The 17,330-nt window shown below is 43.3% G+C and overlaps 1 protein-coding gene across 8 annotated transcripts in view; it reads right to left on the reverse strand.

The window, feature by feature from the left end:
- Nucleotides 1-17,330, reverse strand: part of LOC132119765 (probable E3 ubiquitin-protein ligase HERC1) — a 55,416-nt gene that overhangs the window by 1,584 nt on the left and 36,502 nt on the right. For 5 of the 8 annotated variants that reach the window (XM_059530007.1, XM_059530010.1, XM_059530004.1 and 2 more), the window contains exons 44-64: nt 16,593-16,822; nt 15,990-16,258; nt 15,212-15,264; nt 14,851-15,051; nt 14,531-14,705; nt 14,037-14,304; nt 13,715-13,928; nt 13,185-13,441; nt 12,975-13,102; nt 12,761-12,897; nt 12,044-12,244; nt 11,823-11,953; nt 11,432-11,643; nt 10,766-10,886; nt 10,515-10,661; nt 10,282-10,383; nt 6,188-6,361; nt 5,763-6,080; nt 5,602-5,667; nt 5,363-5,488; nt 4,923-5,169 (exon numbers count right to left, since the gene is read on the reverse strand). In XM_059530007.1, coding sequence (XP_059385990.1) covers nt 4,999-5,169; nt 5,363-5,488; nt 5,602-5,667; nt 5,763-6,080; nt 6,188-6,361; nt 10,282-10,383; nt 10,515-10,661; nt 10,766-10,886; nt 11,432-11,643; nt 11,823-11,953; nt 12,044-12,244; nt 12,761-12,897; nt 12,975-13,102; nt 13,185-13,441; nt 13,715-13,928; nt 14,037-14,304; nt 14,531-14,705; nt 14,851-15,051; nt 15,212-15,264; nt 15,990-16,258; nt 16,593-16,822 — 3,701 coding nt within the window. In that variant the 3' untranslated portion in view covers nt 4,923-4,998. Of the gene's footprint in view, nt 1-462; nt 716-795; nt 873-989; nt 1,156-1,279; nt 1,450-1,551; nt 1,722-2,491; nt 2,631-2,755; nt 2,926-3,044; nt 3,148-3,257; nt 3,381-4,491; nt 4,648-4,757; nt 5,170-5,362; nt 5,489-5,601; nt 5,668-5,762; nt 6,081-6,187; nt 6,362-10,281; nt 10,384-10,514; nt 10,662-10,765; nt 10,887-11,431; nt 11,644-11,822; nt 11,954-12,043; nt 12,245-12,760; nt 12,898-12,974; nt 13,103-13,184; nt 13,442-13,714; nt 13,929-14,036; nt 14,305-14,530; nt 14,706-14,850; nt 15,052-15,211; nt 15,265-15,989; nt 16,259-16,592; nt 16,823-17,330 lie in introns of those variants that run through there. The other 3 variants (XM_059530011.1, XM_059530009.1, XM_059530008.1) reach the window with 3 other exon arrangements.

Genomic DNA, 17,330 nt, shown 5'->3' on the forward strand with positions numbered 1-17,330 from the left:
GGAAACGGCGTTGTAGAATAAAGGTAAATATGTGAAAATAAGGTTTTTATTTATTAATTAATTTTTTTACACGAAGCATGAACACGTTACACTGCACCGCATAAACACAATCAAGATTTTGAAAAAAGATTATCAACCACCCCTTTAAAATGTTTTTGCTCAAAATTTGTACCTGTTAAAATATTTTAGAGATTGACAACAGCTTTTTTAGCTAGAACAATATTTTTTATCATCCAATTTTCCATTACTTTTTAAGATTTTATTCATATTCATGACTTTTCCAAGTTTAATGATCAAATTCTCACATTTTTTGGGAAAAATGGCTGTGGGAATTTTGGTTATTTAAAAGCATATTTTATGTCATTGTAAACCATCTTGCGGCCCACTGGTGAAGATCTAATTCTTTGTATTATATCCCAAAAGAAACAAGAGTAAAAACGAGTATTTTATTATCCACTGCACCTCGTGGAAGTTCTGCTCTGTGATGCCGCTGTCCTCCAGGTGTAAGATGCTGTTGAGAGTCTGTACATAGAGCAGGTCCACCTCCTCCAGATCTTCAAGGGTGAGAGGAATACAGCACAGCTGCTTCCACACCATTGGAGCGAGATGCAGGTCTAGAGGCTTCTTCGTGCGGATGGCCACTCCCATCAGAATACCCAAGAACTTGAACTGCAGTAGGTGCTCTTCCAGACAGGCTGAGGGGTTCAGCAAGAACCTGATCAAGATCAAGAAAACCTGATCAGTTTATTCGTTTAGTGGAATACAATATTCTGACAATTGTCTGTCAGTGCTCACCTGTCTCGGTTGTAGCCCACCTCTGCTGCGGCGTTGGGAGAAGGGATGAGAAGATCCACCACTCCTGTCTCCAGCTCCTACACAGAGTAACATGCAACACTTTAACACACTTGTCATTTTTTTTATAAGGCTTGCCACAATGAGACCTGAGCCAAAATGGGGTTTTATACACCTCTCCATCAGCATTACCCTACCTGGCACATCTCTGTGATTGTGTCGTCAAACACCCCTCCGGCATCATCAGCCCCCTCTCCCACCAGTTTGACTTTCCAGGCTCGTGACGGCAGCCTCAGATCAGATGCATTTAGTTTCACAACCTGTCTGGCGATCTGCACAAATATGGGTTTACACTTCCTTCCTCTGAGAAAACAGGACAAAAAAAGGGGAAAAAAAATAATTGAGGAAGTTCTTATGTTCTAACTCGAATGAAAAGGAGGCAAACAATGTCTCCAGTGTTCTGGCTGCAACTCTAAACCAGACTGACCGTGTAGAGATTCTTTTGACTGTGATCTGTGGCCCGTAGTTCTTCCCTTGCACCATGGTTTTCCCGATAGAGCGCACCATGGGCAGTGTGTAAACTCTAGGGGCCAGTAAGGGCCTCAGCTGACCTTGGACTATACCCCATGTACCTGCATTATAGCGTGAGGTGCAGCTCTGAAACACAAATGATTCATGATTAAATCAGACAGTGTTTTTTTTCCCTAACAAACTCAGAGTAGAGAGATGAAATGATGCAAACGTGACATGTTGGTATACCTGGTTGTTGGGGCTGAGGTTTAGCAGTCTCCAGGAGGAGTACATGAGGTCAGAAAAGTGGTAGAGCAGGCGCAGGCGGGCTCTCAGAGCCTCCATACTGACCTCTCTTAGGACACTGTACTGAGGAGGCACACACACGGGCAAGCCCAGCTGCAGAGGCACTGATGAACCTGAACACACAAACACTCCATCTCAACAACTCATCACAGCTAGATGCTCTTTTACATAAACACTGCATTGAAATCACAAAGTCCAATTCTGATTTTCAGAAATAAAACATTTTATTTTGCCCCCAAGGAAGAGATTGACAAATTTGTAATGAGGGCATCAAAAAAACTACACACCAAAATGTAAAGATTTTTATCTATGCAAAATCAAGGTATCTGCAGGATTTTTTAAAATCAAATTTAAGATTTTGAAAGATGTACACAATTAAAGTTAATACCATATGAGCGGAGTAGGAAAGAATGTCTTTGGCAACATATTAAAATCCACAGGTTCACATTTACATCTCTGTGTCTTCCTGTTTGCTGCGTATAAATATGGGTGGATTTTCTCTTTGGTCTGAACAAAAACAGCAGACTCTTGACAATGCAGATTCATTCTCTGCCAGCAGGTGGCATTTTGAAACGGCGAGAATATTGCGGTTTCCCCCAGTACTTTGACCCAGGCAGTACTTTGAAACTAATTTCACATCTTTATTCAGTGAAATTACAGCCTTATTAAGCCTTGATTTTGCATAAATGAAAACCTTTACATTTTACTGTGTAGTTTGTTTTGATGTCCTTATTACAGATTTGTGGAAATCTCTTATATAATAGAACTAAGAATGATAGTGGATAATAATTATATTATTACTATTATTATTATTATATTAATTAATTGTTTTTAATAATAAATGTGAGACAGAGAAAATAAGCCAGTGTGTATGTGTCTGTACCTGGAGCACGTGGCGGCACAGGCAGTGCAGACCATGCTGCGCTGTGGCAGCGACCTGCAGATATCTGCTGGATGTTTTTGCCTTGTAAAACACTGATGAGGGTTGGCTCTCTGACATGGTTGGTGTGGCCCAAGCCCAGCTAATAAAAAATAAATACAACAACACAAACTGATAAATGTCCATGCTATTATTTAGATAATACATAAAACCAATGGAAAATAAGAAACATAATTAGCTTATTAACCTCCCTAATAAATCACACACCTGTCCTTCTGAGTTGCTCCCCCAGGCATAAACATCTCCTGTTGATGAGACAGCAAGCGTGTGTTCGGCCCCTACAGCCACATCCTCTATAAACATGGCCATTAAAGCAGGGACCTGCTGAGGCCGGTTATGATTTCGTGCTCGACCCTCCGGCAGACCAATTAAGCGATCTTTCACATTAATGCAAAAACAATTAAATAAAACCACTGGACTTGCTTTAACATTCAGCAAACAGTTTATAGGAGTACGAAGTTTCTCCCTGAGACCAGTATGTCTGCAGCTGGCTTACCTTGCCCAAATGTGTACACATTTCCATCTTTGGTTAGAGCAACAGAGAACTGGGTACCACATGCCACTTTCTTTATTCCAATTCCACACAAAACATCCACTTTCTATAAAATAACAAAGCCACAGACTTGATTTAGTGAAAAGAGTTTTGTGTGTGACACGTTACCTGCGTGCTTGTGATGGTGTTGTCACATTGACATAACAGTAGTTGTACCTGTGGGGAGGATTTGGCTGTAGAGTTTCCCAGTCCCAGTTTGCCATAGTCTCCATCTCCAAACGCCCAGACGGTCATTCCATCAGCAGATACTGCCAAAGTGTGATTCAGCCCACATGCAACCTACACACAACCATATCACAACAAACATCAGAGAAAATTGTGTGTATGTGCAAAGGGCTGTTTAAAAGTCCACACTGAGAATCTGGGATTTAAAGTCCAATTTAAACATGGAAAATTTACATTTATATGAGCAAAAGGCAATAAAAAAAAAATGTCTCAATGGAAAGATATTCATGTAGTAATGTCAAATATATAATATAAAATATTATTAAATATTAGTTGCGCTGTGCTCGCTCTTCTCAATGTAAACTACAAATTACACATGCCATCTAAACATACAAGGGATGATCAAAACTTCAGAGACTCCGCCCAAGACAAACAACAGAAAACTGTCCTCTTCAGGGTAACGTTAGTCTGTTTGTGTAAGACAGCTGTTGTTCTTAAAAGACCCCTAGCACCATTTTCATATCGCTATGCATTACTTAATGGTCACAGCATGACCTAAGACTACAAGTTTAAAACACAAAACTACAAGTTACAACCCCCGAATTGTCTCTCGTTTTAATACATAACCAGAGTAGAACAGGAGAAGAATTGGAGAGCCTGCACGCTGTAATCGGTCATGTTTTATGAACAGATATATACACTTAATGTTCAAATGTTTGCAAGTTTTCTGTGTTCCTTGGGGTCATTGCCAATTTTTACTTCAAGTACAGTGACTAAAATAAGTCTTTTACCACAGTAAAGTCACTTTTACTTGTGATTCTATTTTCATTGCCTCACTTTAAAACAATTTTTCTCAAAATTCCATTCATGAAAAACATAGCTATCAGCCAACTTCAGATAGCCATAACCTTTGTTACGTTCAAGCTATGGACAAAATAAAAACAGTTTTGGAAAGGGCTTGAACTTTCATATGGTTTTAAGCTTTCATATGGTATCAAAACCTAAAAAAGGTCGAATTTCACCATGTGGTGGTTTTTTTCTAGATCACATCACGAAGGTAACTAAGAAACATTAATTAACTAAGTACATGTAAGCATGTATAGGTAACGTGTAAAAAGGACACCGTAAAATAAAGTATTACCAAATATAATAATATACAAAATATATATAACATTCAATGGGGGAAAAAAAATTATAAGAGGACTTCGAATTAAGAGTTACTTACCTGGCCAACCTGGTGGCCCTCTAATGCACTGACTCTCTCAGGTAATTTTTTGTTAGAGGTGTTTCCAAGTCCCAGTCTGCCATAATCTCCATTACCAAAGGAGAAGAGCTTTCCGTCTGCAGTCACCACTGCTGAGTGTTTAAATCCACATGACATCTGGACACAAACATATATTCTGATGAACTTAAACTTCATATACACCTCAGAAGAAGAGGAGAACTGGAGTGCATTTAGGAGTGAGGGGGAATTTGACAAATGTTTCTGACCTGCACCACTTCTTCTCCCTGCAGCGCCTCTATCTGCCGTGGCCTGCGCTGTCTATCACTGTTACCGTGCCCCAGTTTTCCGTAATCTCCATCTCCCCAGCTGAACACCTCACCGCTCTCAGTTAGAGCCATTGAATGGCCATCAGACCCACAGGACGTTACTAGCTGGGTCACTACAAAGCCTTCACAAACACACATCGCTCTTGCTGTTAACACTTTCAGGGAACAACTACATGGAAAGTCATTCAGAGTTTGTGTGTGATTGCAGCATGCCTTGCAGAGCAGATATAACAGTGAGGACGTGCAGATCATCTGAATTTCCTTGTCCGAGGCGACCGTAACTGCCCTCTCCACATGCAGACACTGTTCCGTTTGCCTGGATCACAAATGTGCAGTTCTGCCCACAAACAACCTGATGAGAAAAAATATTAACTAATTAATAAACATGCTTTCGTAGAAATAAAATTAATAGAAATGAGTTTATTTAAAAAAAAAAAAAAAAACTAAAAAAAGTAAAATGATAGTTTGTATTTAGTTGGGAGCAGCAACTGAAGGTGAGCTATCTCTTTAAGGAAATGTATTTGTGTGTTTGTGAACCCTCATACCTGTTGGGCCTGAGAAAAAGAGGGAGCAAGAGTTGGCACCAAAATGTTTCGCCCGGCCTCAGCGAGCTGCCCATGCCTGCCAGCACCCCATAAAAATACATCGCACTTCCCTCCAAGGTGCCAGTCCTTGAATTACAAAATGAATAACCTTTGAATCTCTCTTTTGAATTGTACACAATTATATAATGTTTTCCAATAAATATATTTGTGTGTGTTTTCTTGTGCTTGTATTTGGTCACCTCTGATCTGGAAGTGGCCCATGACATGATCTGCTCATCTATCCCAGACACCCACTTGCTGTTGTCCTGTGTGTGATTTTTATTAAAAGGCCATCACCATTAAGAGCAGCACAGTTTTTCACCATCAAATCAGCAGGACATTTGTATGTTCTTTCTCTCACCATAAGCAGTGCCAGTTTATCTTTGGCCACAGGCTCCAGGTCCGGGACGATGAAGGACTCGGGGAAGGTGTGTCCGCGTGCGAGGGCTTCAGCTGTTTTGACGGTGGTGGAGAAGCAGTGAAGCCATGCCCACTCACTGTTGGCCCAGGAGCCAGATGAGGGGGTGGAGGAAGAGCCAGGCTCAGGGGGGCAGTGGGCCAGGTGAGGTGGGACAGGAGGGTGACACAGCAGAGCGTCCAGCTGCAGACCAACTGCCAGAGACGCCAGACACTGCATATAAGGACTGTGAACGAGCTGCTCTCCACACACCACATGAGGCTGAAACACACAAATAAACAGGACATGACCTAAATGTCCCTTTTCTTTGCATTTTTACATCAACAGTATTTGCTAAAATTATATCATAATTTCGTAGTCGTATGTACCTTCTCATATGCATACTGCTCCTGAAGCATGATGGGAAGTCTCTCCAAGAAGGCTCTCATGCATGGAGCCATGTTCAGTCCCACAACGCCCTGCTTTTTTAGTGCCGTACGACAAGTTGCTAACACGTGATTGTTTGCCATGGACTCCGCTGAGCTATTAACAACCAGCACATCCTGCGGAACAAATTATTTTCTTTATTTAGTAACATCTTTTCTACATACTGTCAACAGAAATGGGCACCAATCGAAATAAATATACACAAAGAATATAACTTTAATGTACAGGTGCATCTCAAATTAGAATGTCGTGAAAAAGTTTAAGTCTTAGTATGGAAGCCCAGGTTTCTTTGACAGTGGCCTTCAGCTCATCTGCATTGTTTGGTCTCTTGTTTCTCATCTTCCTCTTGACAATAGCCCATAGATTATCTATGAGGTTCAGGTCTGATGAGTTTGCTGGCCAGTCAAGTACACCAACACCATGGTCATTTAACCAAATTTGGTGTTTTTGGCAGTGTGGGCAGGTGAAAAATCCTGCTGGAAAATGAAATCAGCATCTTCAAAAAGCTGGTCAGCAGAAGGAATCATGAAGTGCCTCAAAACGTCTTGGTAAACGGGTGCAATGACTTTGGTTTTCAAAAAACACAATGGACCAACACCAGCAGATGACATTGCATCCCAAATCATCACAGACTGTGGAAACTTAACACTTGACATCAAGAAACTTGGGCTATGAGCGTTTCCACCCTTCCTCCAGACTCTAAGACCTTGGTTTCCAAATGAAATACAAAACTTGCTCTCATCTGAAAAGAGGACTTTGGACCACTGGGCAACAGTCCAGTTCTTCTTCTTCTTCTTAGCCCAGGTAAGATGCCTCTGACGTTGTCTGTGGTACAGGAGTGGCTTAACAAGGGGAATAATACAAATGTAGCCAACTTCCTTGAACCGTCTGTATGCCTTGACCCCAACCTCAGTCCATTCCTTGTGTTCACTCTAGTTCACTCAAATTGTTCAATCGATTTTGCCTGACAATCCTTATAAGGCTGCGGCTCTCTCGGTTGGTTGTGCATCTTTTTCTTCCATAGTTTTTCCTTCCACTCAACTTTCTGTTAACATGCTTGGATACAGCACTCTGTGAACCAGCTTCTTTGGCAATGATTGTTTGTGCGGCTTACCCTCCTTGGGAAGGGTGTCGATGATTGTCTTCTGGACAACTGTCAGATCAGCAGTCTACCCCAGGATTGTGTAGCCTTGTGAACCAAACTGAGAGACCATTTTGAAGGTTCAGGAAACCTTTGCAGTTGTTTTGAGTTGATTAGCTGATTGGCATGTCACCTAATTGGTGGGTTTTTGTTAAATGTGAGCCAAAATCATCACAATTAAAAGAACTAAAGACTTAAACTACATCAGTCTGTGTGCACTGAATTTATTTAATAAACGAGTTTCACAATTTGAGTTGAATTACTGAAATAAATGAACTTTTCCATGACATTCTAATTTATTGAGATGCACCTGTATGTTAATGTATCCAGCACAAAAAATACAATATAGTGTAACTGCTTCCTTAAAATTTGTTTTTACATTTTTTTTCCTTACACTGTCTTTACACAGTCATGTTTATTTAATTAAATTTTACTTATCTATATTATTTATAATAGATAAATACAGGATAGTTACAGCTTGTCCATAACGAACACCATGTTCAAGCATAAGGTGTCCATCAGTACACGTGGCACCAGGACACCCTAGGCCGTAGGTCGATGATCGACTTTGTGGTCGTTTCATCTGACCTCCGGCCGTATGTCTTGGACACTCGGGTGAAGAGAGGGGTGGAGCTGTCAACTGATCACCACCTGGTGGTGAGTTGGATCCGATGGCGGGGGAGGAAGCTGGACAGACTCGGCAGACCCAAACGTACTGTGAGGGTCTGCTGGGAACGTTTGGCCGAGTCTCCTGTCAGAGAGATCTTCAACTCCCACCTCCGGCAGAGCTTCGACCGGATCCCAAGGGAGGCTGGAGATATTGAGTCTGAGTGGACCATGTTCTCCACCTCCATTGTCGAAGCGGCCGCTCGGAGCTGTAGCCGTAAGGTCTCCGGGTGGTTGTGGAGGCAAAAACTCGGGCCTGGGAGGAGTTCGGTGAGGCCATGGAGAAGGACTATCGGTCGGCCTCTAAGAGATTCTGGCAAACCGTCCGGCGCCTCAGGAGAGGGAAGGAGTGCCCTACCAACGCTGTTTACAGTAGAGGTGGGGAGCTGTTGACCTCAACTGGGGATGTCGTTGGACGGTGGAAGGAATACTTCGAGGATCTCCTCAATCCCGCTGTCACGCCTTCCATTGAGGAAGCAGAGGCTGAGGGCTCAGATGTGGACTCGTCCATCACCCAAGCTGAAGTCACCGAGGTAGTCAAGAAACTCCTCGGTGGCAAGGCACCGGGGGTGGATGAGATCCGCCCTGAGTACCTCAAGTCTCTGGATGTTGTGGGGCTGTCTTGGCTGACACGCCTCTGCAGCATCGCGTGGCAGTCGGGGACGGTGCCTCTGGGATGGCAGACCGGGGTGGTGGTCCCTCTTTTTAAGAAGGGGGACCGGAGGGTGTGTTCCAACTACAGGGGGATCACACTTCTCAGCCTCCCTGGGAAAGTCTATTCCAGGGTACTGGAGAGGAGAATCCGGCCGATAGTAGAACCTCGGATTCAGGAGGAACAGTGTGGTTTTCGTCCAGGCCGTGGAACACTGGACCAGCTCTATACCCTCTACAGGGTGCTGGAGGGTTCATGGGAGTTTGCCCAACCAGTCCACATGTGCTTTGTGGATTTGGAGAAGGCATTCGACTGTGTCCCTCGCGGCGGCCTGTGGAGAGTGCTCCGGAAATATGGGGTCCGGGGCCCTTTGCTAGGCTATCCGGTCCCTGTACGACCGGAGCAGGAGCTTGGTTCGTATTGCCAGCAGTAAGTCAGACTTGTTCCCGGTGCGTGTTGGACTCCGGCAGGGCTGCCCTTTGTCGCCGGTTCTGTTCATGATTTTTATGGACAGAATTTCTAGGCGCAGCCAGGGGCCGGAGGGGGTCAGGTTTGGTGACAACACGATTTCGTCTCTGCTCTTTGCGGATGATGTTGTCGTGTTGGCCTCATCAAGCCAGGACCTTCAGCATGCACTGGGACGGTTTGCAGCCGAGTGTGAAGCAGCTGGGATGAGAATCAGCACCTCCAAATCCGAGGCCATGGTCCTCAGTCGGAAAAGGGTGGCTTGCCCTCTTCAGGTTGGTGGAGAGTTCCTGCCTCAAGTGGAGGAGTTTAAGTATCTTGGGGTCTTGTTCACGAGTGAGGGAAGGATGGAACGGGAGATTGACAGACGGATCGGTGCAGCTTCTGCAGTAATGCGGTCGATGTACCGGTCTGTCGTGGTGAAGAAAGAGCTGAGCCGCAAGGCGAAGCTCTCGATTTACCGGTCAATCTACGTTCCTACTCTCACCTATGGTCATGAGCTTTGGGTCATGACCGAAAGGACAAGATCCCGGATACAGGCGGCCGAAATGAGCTTTCTCCGCAGGGTGGCTGGGCGATCCCTTAGAGATAGGGTGAGAAGCTCAGTCACCCGGGAGGAGCTCAGAGTAGAGCCGCTGCTCCTCCACATCGAGAGGGGTCAGCTGAGGTGGCTCGGGCATCTGTTTCGGATGCCTCCTGGACGCCTTCCCGGGAAGGTGTTCCGGGCGCGTCCCACTGGGAAGAGACCACAGGGAAGACCTAGGACACGCTGGAGAGACTATGTCTCCCGGCTGGCCTGGGAACGCCTCGGTGTCCCCCCAGAAGAGCTGGAGGAAGTGTCTAGGGAGAGGGAAGTCTGGGTTTCTCTGCTTAGACTGCTGCCCCCGCGACCCGGCCCCGGATAAGCGGAAGAAGATGGATGGATGGATGGATATTATTTATATTTTATTATGATATACAAGTGTTAAGCAACCATAACTTGTTTATTAAAAACAGGTTTAATAAAAAAAAGAAAAGTGTAAAAAATAAATAACATTTTCTAGATATTTAGAAACAAACTCATCAAAATGAATGACAATTAACTAGAATTTAAACACTCTGGATTCGTTTACCTTTGAGCGATTGGAGCAAACAGCTACACCCACATCAGGGATCCAAACTGTGCTGTGAATCGCTCCAGATCCAGCAACTACCGTCTGCAACACTGATCCATCCTACACGTTTAAACATACACACAAGCGTATCATCATCAAAACACATTTGTTTATCCTTTGAAGTTTGTTTGTAAGGATTGTAAGTTAGCCTGTATGCTCTTATGAAGTGTGCGTCCATGGTAGACACTGACCCGCAATGACCAGATGTTCAAAAGTCCGCCAACCCCTCCAGACACAAGAGCAAGCCCATCTGGACTGAACGCTACTGTCCGCACAGAAGTCATATGACCCTGCAGCTGGAACACACACATTGCTCCCTCACACCGCTGGGTTTCCAGCTGGACAGAGATAACCCACATGAACACAAATACTAACTGATAGGGAAGCACAGATAGCAAAGCATTTTAAATATTTGAATTGCTCATAAGTAAGGACACATTACCATCAGTTTGGATTTGGATTCTGATTCCCACCAGGCATCAAGGCAGGCAGTGCTGGACTGTGAGTATGATGAAGGGTCCTGCGGTACCGTCCACACAGATACCAAACCGCTCTGACAACATCTGTGAGACAAAGATTTTTAGTGCACATCCCTGAATGTTTAAAAAAACTAAAGCAGCACAGCCGTCGGTGTATGAATGAGTGAGTGAACGGGTGAATGTGAGGCGATTTGTAAAGCACTTTGGATGGCCATGGATCTGTTGAAATCGCTATATAAATGCAGTCCATTTACCATTTACAACTGTTTTCAACAATGACAGTAAGAAAATGTTTGTTGAGCACCAAATTAACATATTAAGAGTGATGTGGCACTGAAGACTGGAATAACGGCCCCTGATAACTCAGCTTTTGCAATTTATTCCTTTCGTGGCAGAGCTATTAAAATAGAAAATGGTTATTTTAAATGAAAATAAAAATTTCACAACATTTTTGATTTTAAGATATCTCTGATCAAATAAATGCAGCTTTGGTAAGCATAAGAAATTTATTTTAAACGGGACCCCAGAATGCTAGTGTATTTCTGCTGGTTTATCATTTTCCCTAGTTAAATAAAGCACAACTGGAGTCAGTTCTCTCATCCATTAGAGTACTCTCAGTCCAGACGTACGTGGCAAACATGTTGAGAGGTTTAGGTCCCTGGCAAGCCAGGCTGCACCAGGCAACAGCATTAACAACAGCAGGATGGGTGATGCTTTGCAGACATGTCCAGCTTTGAGCCAAACCTGTCCCTGACCCTGCCCATAAACGTACAATCTCCTCTTTAGCACAGCTTAGCAACACTTGTCCACCAGGAGCCCAGCGCAATGAACTGATGCTTTCCTATAGTCACAAAACACAAAGAGAGAACAAAGATTTGACTGTCAGCGAAGCATCGAAGGCATGTTAAATTACTTCTTAACACAAGAAATATTACATACAAGAAAGCATGAAAGTACAGCATCTGTATGCTTATGCATGTATGTCTGTGTCAGTTTATGATGAATCATGATGACTCTAACCTTGTGGGCATCAATAACCACCACAGATCCATTCTCTGAAGGCTCCTTAGAGCCAATCAGAAGCCTTCCATCAGCATATCCAACTGCAAAGGGACTATCCTCACTGTACCATGCGATCTGCATCACAGCCACTGCAGAGAAGAGCAACAAACATGGATACACACATGAAACTAAGTCTCCAAAAGTAATCTTGTTTACAGTTTCATAAAAACTGTCAGTACCGTCTTTCCTGAAGCAGTGCTGGAGTTCAGTTCTCTGCATTTCAGAATCATCAAGGACCTCAAGAAGCCCCAGTGTCCCATCCATGCGACCCACCAACAGGAGCTCTCGAGGCTCCCCGCCCCACAGTGACCCTGCCTCCTCTTCTGGCCAAGCTAAAGATGACACCCAATGAGGCTGCAGGTCCAGTGAGACCTTCCCACCTTGTGTGCAAAAACAAGTCAATAATTATTTCAATGTCATGACCGAAAAATGACTGGTATTAAAATGCGAATGTAAAATGTAAAACAAATGAGCAGCACAATTAAATATCCAATATCAACAGATACTGATTAATAAATAATAATAATAAAAAAAACTCTTATCTTGGCTGACATAAACAGAAACTACTGTTCACAAGTTTTTTTTTTTGATGAAACAAATATTTTTATTAGACAATAGTGACATTATTTAGCCCAATTTAGTTCTCATTTCTCATGTGATAGTGTAAGTACCATCAAATTGATATTTTATCGATATACTTTCAATGTCTTAAAGTGTTCTTTCAAACTTTCCATTCATCAGAGAATCTTGAAATGTTCATAATGTTTCTTGAGCACCGATTCAACGTATTAGAATGATTTCTGAAGGATCGTGTGACAATTAAGACTAATGTAATGTAGAGTAATGGCTGCCAAACCTTTGAATGCTAGTGTATATCATGATGGTGAGCGACTCACCATTGACTTGCCAAATGTTCACTATTTTTTCCATGGCAGCAGCCAAGTACTTCCCACTGACACTCCAAGCCACTGAAGCCAAGTTTGGATCGCCTGGAGACCCCAGATTACCCATGCACTCGCCCGAAGTGTCATCTCTAAAAACAAAGATCATAAGAATCACATTTCAGTGGGTGAAAAAAAGAGCCTAATTAGGAGAAAGAGAGGAACTCACCCTTTATTAAAGACACATGTCTGCTGCAGAGTGTACAGGTTTTTGGTCACGTTCCAAATGCGGACCGTCCCATCATTCCCACTAGTTGCCAGAAGGCCTTTTTTACTACACCACCCACATGTGATCACCTACAAGATGCCAAATGATTCAACATCAGAAACCATCCAGTGTTGTTTAAAAAGCAAACACACAACGCTGGGGGAATCATACCCTGCTCTGGTGGGCCTCGAGTCTGAAAGTGGACCACTTCCGCAGGTCTCCTGCCACATCAGCGAAGGTCTGCGGGCGGCTCTGGTTGTCCCGGTCGTGAGCCGCCAGTGTGCGCACGAGCTGCTGCGCGGCCCATTGACGGTGCTGTGACGAGAGCCGAGATGAGAGGCAGCACGCCGCCAGCGCATTTGCCAGCTCCAATGGGCCTACAGCAAGGGGGGCACAGGACAGGTGGGCATAGAGAGGCGACATTAACCCTGCGATGACCGAGCAAAACAAAGCCAGGTCGCAAGCAAAACACACAAAAACACCCACAACAAGGAAAATTAAAAATGGCAGTGATTGGTGGCAAAAGCTGTGGGTTTCAGGCTGCAACACAACAAAGCTTCATCTAAAAACTCCTCTGCTGCCAAAAGAAACAAATCAGATCAGATTTATGAGCTTTAACTGCACAAAACAAAATAACAACGAAAAATAAATGACTGAAAAAACATGAATAAGTAAACAATGTGGCGGCATTGTCAACTAACCTCTTTTTTCCAGCTCAGCCTTGTCGTAGCCGTGTCGAAGCCTGGCACCTTTATCGGCAAGTAGTGCCACCAGCGCCTGGGTCACCACGAAATTGGGCGACGTCACCAGTTTGTTTTCTTCTGCCACTCCCCTCAGGAAACTGGGCAAGAACTTCCTCTGGATTGGATCATCTACTGTGGTCAGATTCATCCCGGTGGCAGCTGATATCAGATTCTAGAGGAAAAGCGAGGCAAGACAGGGTGAGAAAAAAAAAGAAAGAAAGATGTAGCGCTTTTTGCAGGCTCTCCATTTACAAGCTTTTCATGATTTTCATCTGGATACCTGAGTGCACAGCTGGACCAGGAGTTTGGCAGCGCTGGGGCTGTTCGATGCCAGACAGCCAACGGCAGTACTGAGATACGCCAAACAAGAAATGGGTTTGGTTAGCTTGCTAGTCCCTCGTGGGCGCTCAGAGGATCCAGGGCCTAATGTAAGGCCTGTGGAAAGTCCAGCTCTACCTGCTGCAGCCAAACACATCAGACGCACCAGAGTCCTAATGTCTGTCAAGCCCAGAGACTCCAATCCTGCTGCTAGACTGCAACTAGAGCCACTGTTAGCAAAAAAAAAAAACATACGGTAATTGTATAAAATATGAATTGAAACAAAACTGAAAAAAGCCTAAAAATATGGCTTAGTAAAAAGCGCTACTAAACATATTACAGTGCTAATTTTACAGTGAAATTTACACTTTTTATTTGGTAATGCTACTCAATAAGGATATTATTATGATTTTTTTTATTGCTTAAATAAATAGCCACATCACCAAACACACTAACCTAACAGACAGGAGGGAGAGTGCTCTCATGACCATTGTTCTGGCTAACAGGATTTGTGCAGCTGCAGTGACTCTTTTCAGAGCCACCAGGCAATCGGCAGACGTCTGCAGACCTGCCGCCTGCTCCCCCAAAGACAAGCGACCTGATGAGCTCTTATCCACTGAGCTCTGGCAACCTATAGACGGAGTTACATGGAGATACACATTCATATATAAATCTTAGGCAATATCTGTAAAATGACAAGCATTTTAAGCTATAATGCATTCTATGAAGCACTACAGTGGCAGGGTCACACAATCACATTGGTGTTGATATTGTACCTATCTGCAAGAGAGTCTCCTCCATGCTGTTGGTGGCAGTGACCATGGCAACAGAGGCTCCAAGAGGGTCGGTGTCTGGAAAATGGACAGCCTCCGGGACGGGTCTGCGTTCACTAAGACCAAGCGGAGCAGAGAGCAACTCAAACTCCTCCTCACCCGTCAGACGCCCTGCATCATCTACATCCATCATGTCCCAGTCTTCTGCAGGGCAAACCATGTGTTCAGACACACTGAACAAAAGACGTAGTCTGCAGTTGCTGTTAATCCCAGACAACTTTACATGCCTTTTTGGTGTTTTTATTACTTGCTGCATTATGTTTTTGGTTTATATGTATGTTTTGCATGTGGACACTATTAATACCTTCATACACGCTGTCTTGCTTTCCCAACAGGTCTTGTGCTTGACCTTTATACCTAAAAAACAGAGATCAGTGGAAAGATTCATGTGAATTTGGCTATGTCAACCTCTCATTCTCACTAGGGTTGTGCTGATAGATAATAGTATTGTGTATTAACAACAGTCTGAGATAACGCATGTGGCTGGTGCCTTTGACGAGAGCAAGATGATTATTATTATTCATAGTATTACTAGCCGGATGATAAAAATAATATCTAATCAATATTGGGGCTTATTTGTTCCATCACATTTCTTTTTACGTGTTTTACAGTGTTAACTAAGTCACACACGATTCCGTTGAGTTCCGTTGAAGTGCAGATGTACGTGTGACGTAAGTATTAAGAGATTTATTCATTTATTCATTGTTTTTTAAAGTGCATAGACGTGCACTAGACTGAAGTCAGTCATTGATGAAGTTCTTTGATAATGAAAATGTTCTTTGCTCCTTTTCTGTAGATGCTGTTTGAATAACTGAAGAAATGTAAGCATTATAATTAGTAATGTATAATGCTTCTATTAAATTATCATGTTAAATATAAATTCAATCATATTAAAACAAATTTGTGACATGACATCCATATGCTACTTGACAAAAAAAGATAAAATGTGTAGTTAATAGATTACAATAACATTAGGCTGCTTTTAGCCATAGTTGGCTCACTCTCTAGCTAATAACTAAATAAAACAAGCACGATAATATCATGTGTCAGGCTGACGATAGGGTGATATGATTAATTCTCACCTCTCAGGCAGTGGTCCTTTGATCTTGCTCTTCAAGTTAAGGTATTTCTCTCTGCAGCTGCCACAGAGCAAATAATAGGGATTTCCACTTCCACACTCCCCTCCAAACCAGCCGTCAACATAAGAGCCATTGCTGCGGTAACCTTGGCGATTGGCACTGCGACCACAGCCCGGGTGACTTTTCTTCATGTGCTGGTTGAAGCTGGACACGCTGACCCCACACAGCTCACACACCACCACCTCATCACGGTCCTCCGTCTCACACACATGCTAACACACATGCAAATGAGACAAAACCAGACAACTGCGATCAGTTTGGAGAGTATGTCGTACATGTATGAAGATTTGATAGCCAGTGGAACATGGATCAGGGCTGAAGCATCCCAGAATGCATCTGCTGCTTCCATACTGTGCTGGCAAAACATGCACCGGTGTTAGTAAAAGTGAGAGAGCCAATATGTGTCCAATATGAGGATGTGAGTGAGCAAACTTTATGTATGAACAATGTGTGTGTCACTGAACAAATGCATAGGTGTGTGCAGCCGTGCAGGGGTTAAAGGCGAGTAGTAAAGCAGCGGCAGCCCCAGGCTGCTGTCACACACACCCATGTTGGCCAGTCCAGTACCTCCGGGATCCACATTCCCAGAATGTCGGAATCAGATGCAAGCTCCTGGTTGAACATGGCCTCCATGGCTTCCTGATCCAATTCGAGCTCCAACTCTTCATCCAGATTGAAGTCATACAGCGCCCCGAGCGGCCCAGGCTCCTGCTGCAGTCCAGAGCCTTCTCGACGTGCTTGAGTTCGATGTGCCTGCACTGAGCGGTACAGTCCAGCTACACACACACACACAGTTACTGTGGAGTATTTACTGTTTTGATGATTCTTAAAATTTAATGTTGTAAAACTGTTTTTTCTGTATACAGGTTGTGATGACCAACTAGTTACTGTAGCTGACAAGTTTAGCTATTTTTTTCCCCATTATAAAAAATATATATAAATAAATATAAATAAATGTCCTGCAGACTTTACTAACTAACCTATCAGTAAGATTGAATGATTCTTATGATTTTGAAAAAAACTGCAATATTGTGAAACATTTTTACGATTTAAAATACGTTTATTTTATTTTATATATTTTACAATTAAATTCATTTCTATTGACAACAAAGAATTTCTAGCAGCCATTACTCCAGTCTGCAGTGTCACGTTATCCTTCAGAAATAGTTCATAATGCATATATTTGATGCTCAAGAAACATTTCTTATTTGTATCAGTGTTGAAAACATTTGTGCCGCTTAACATTTTTTCAGGATTCTTTGATAAACAGATACAGATGTCTGC

The sequence above is a fragment of the Carassius carassius genome, chromosome 3, assembly GCF_963082965.1.
Source record: "Carassius carassius chromosome 3, fCarCar2.1, whole genome shotgun sequence".
Taxonomy (NCBI): domain Eukaryota; kingdom Metazoa; phylum Chordata; class Actinopteri; order Cypriniformes; family Cyprinidae; genus Carassius; species Carassius carassius.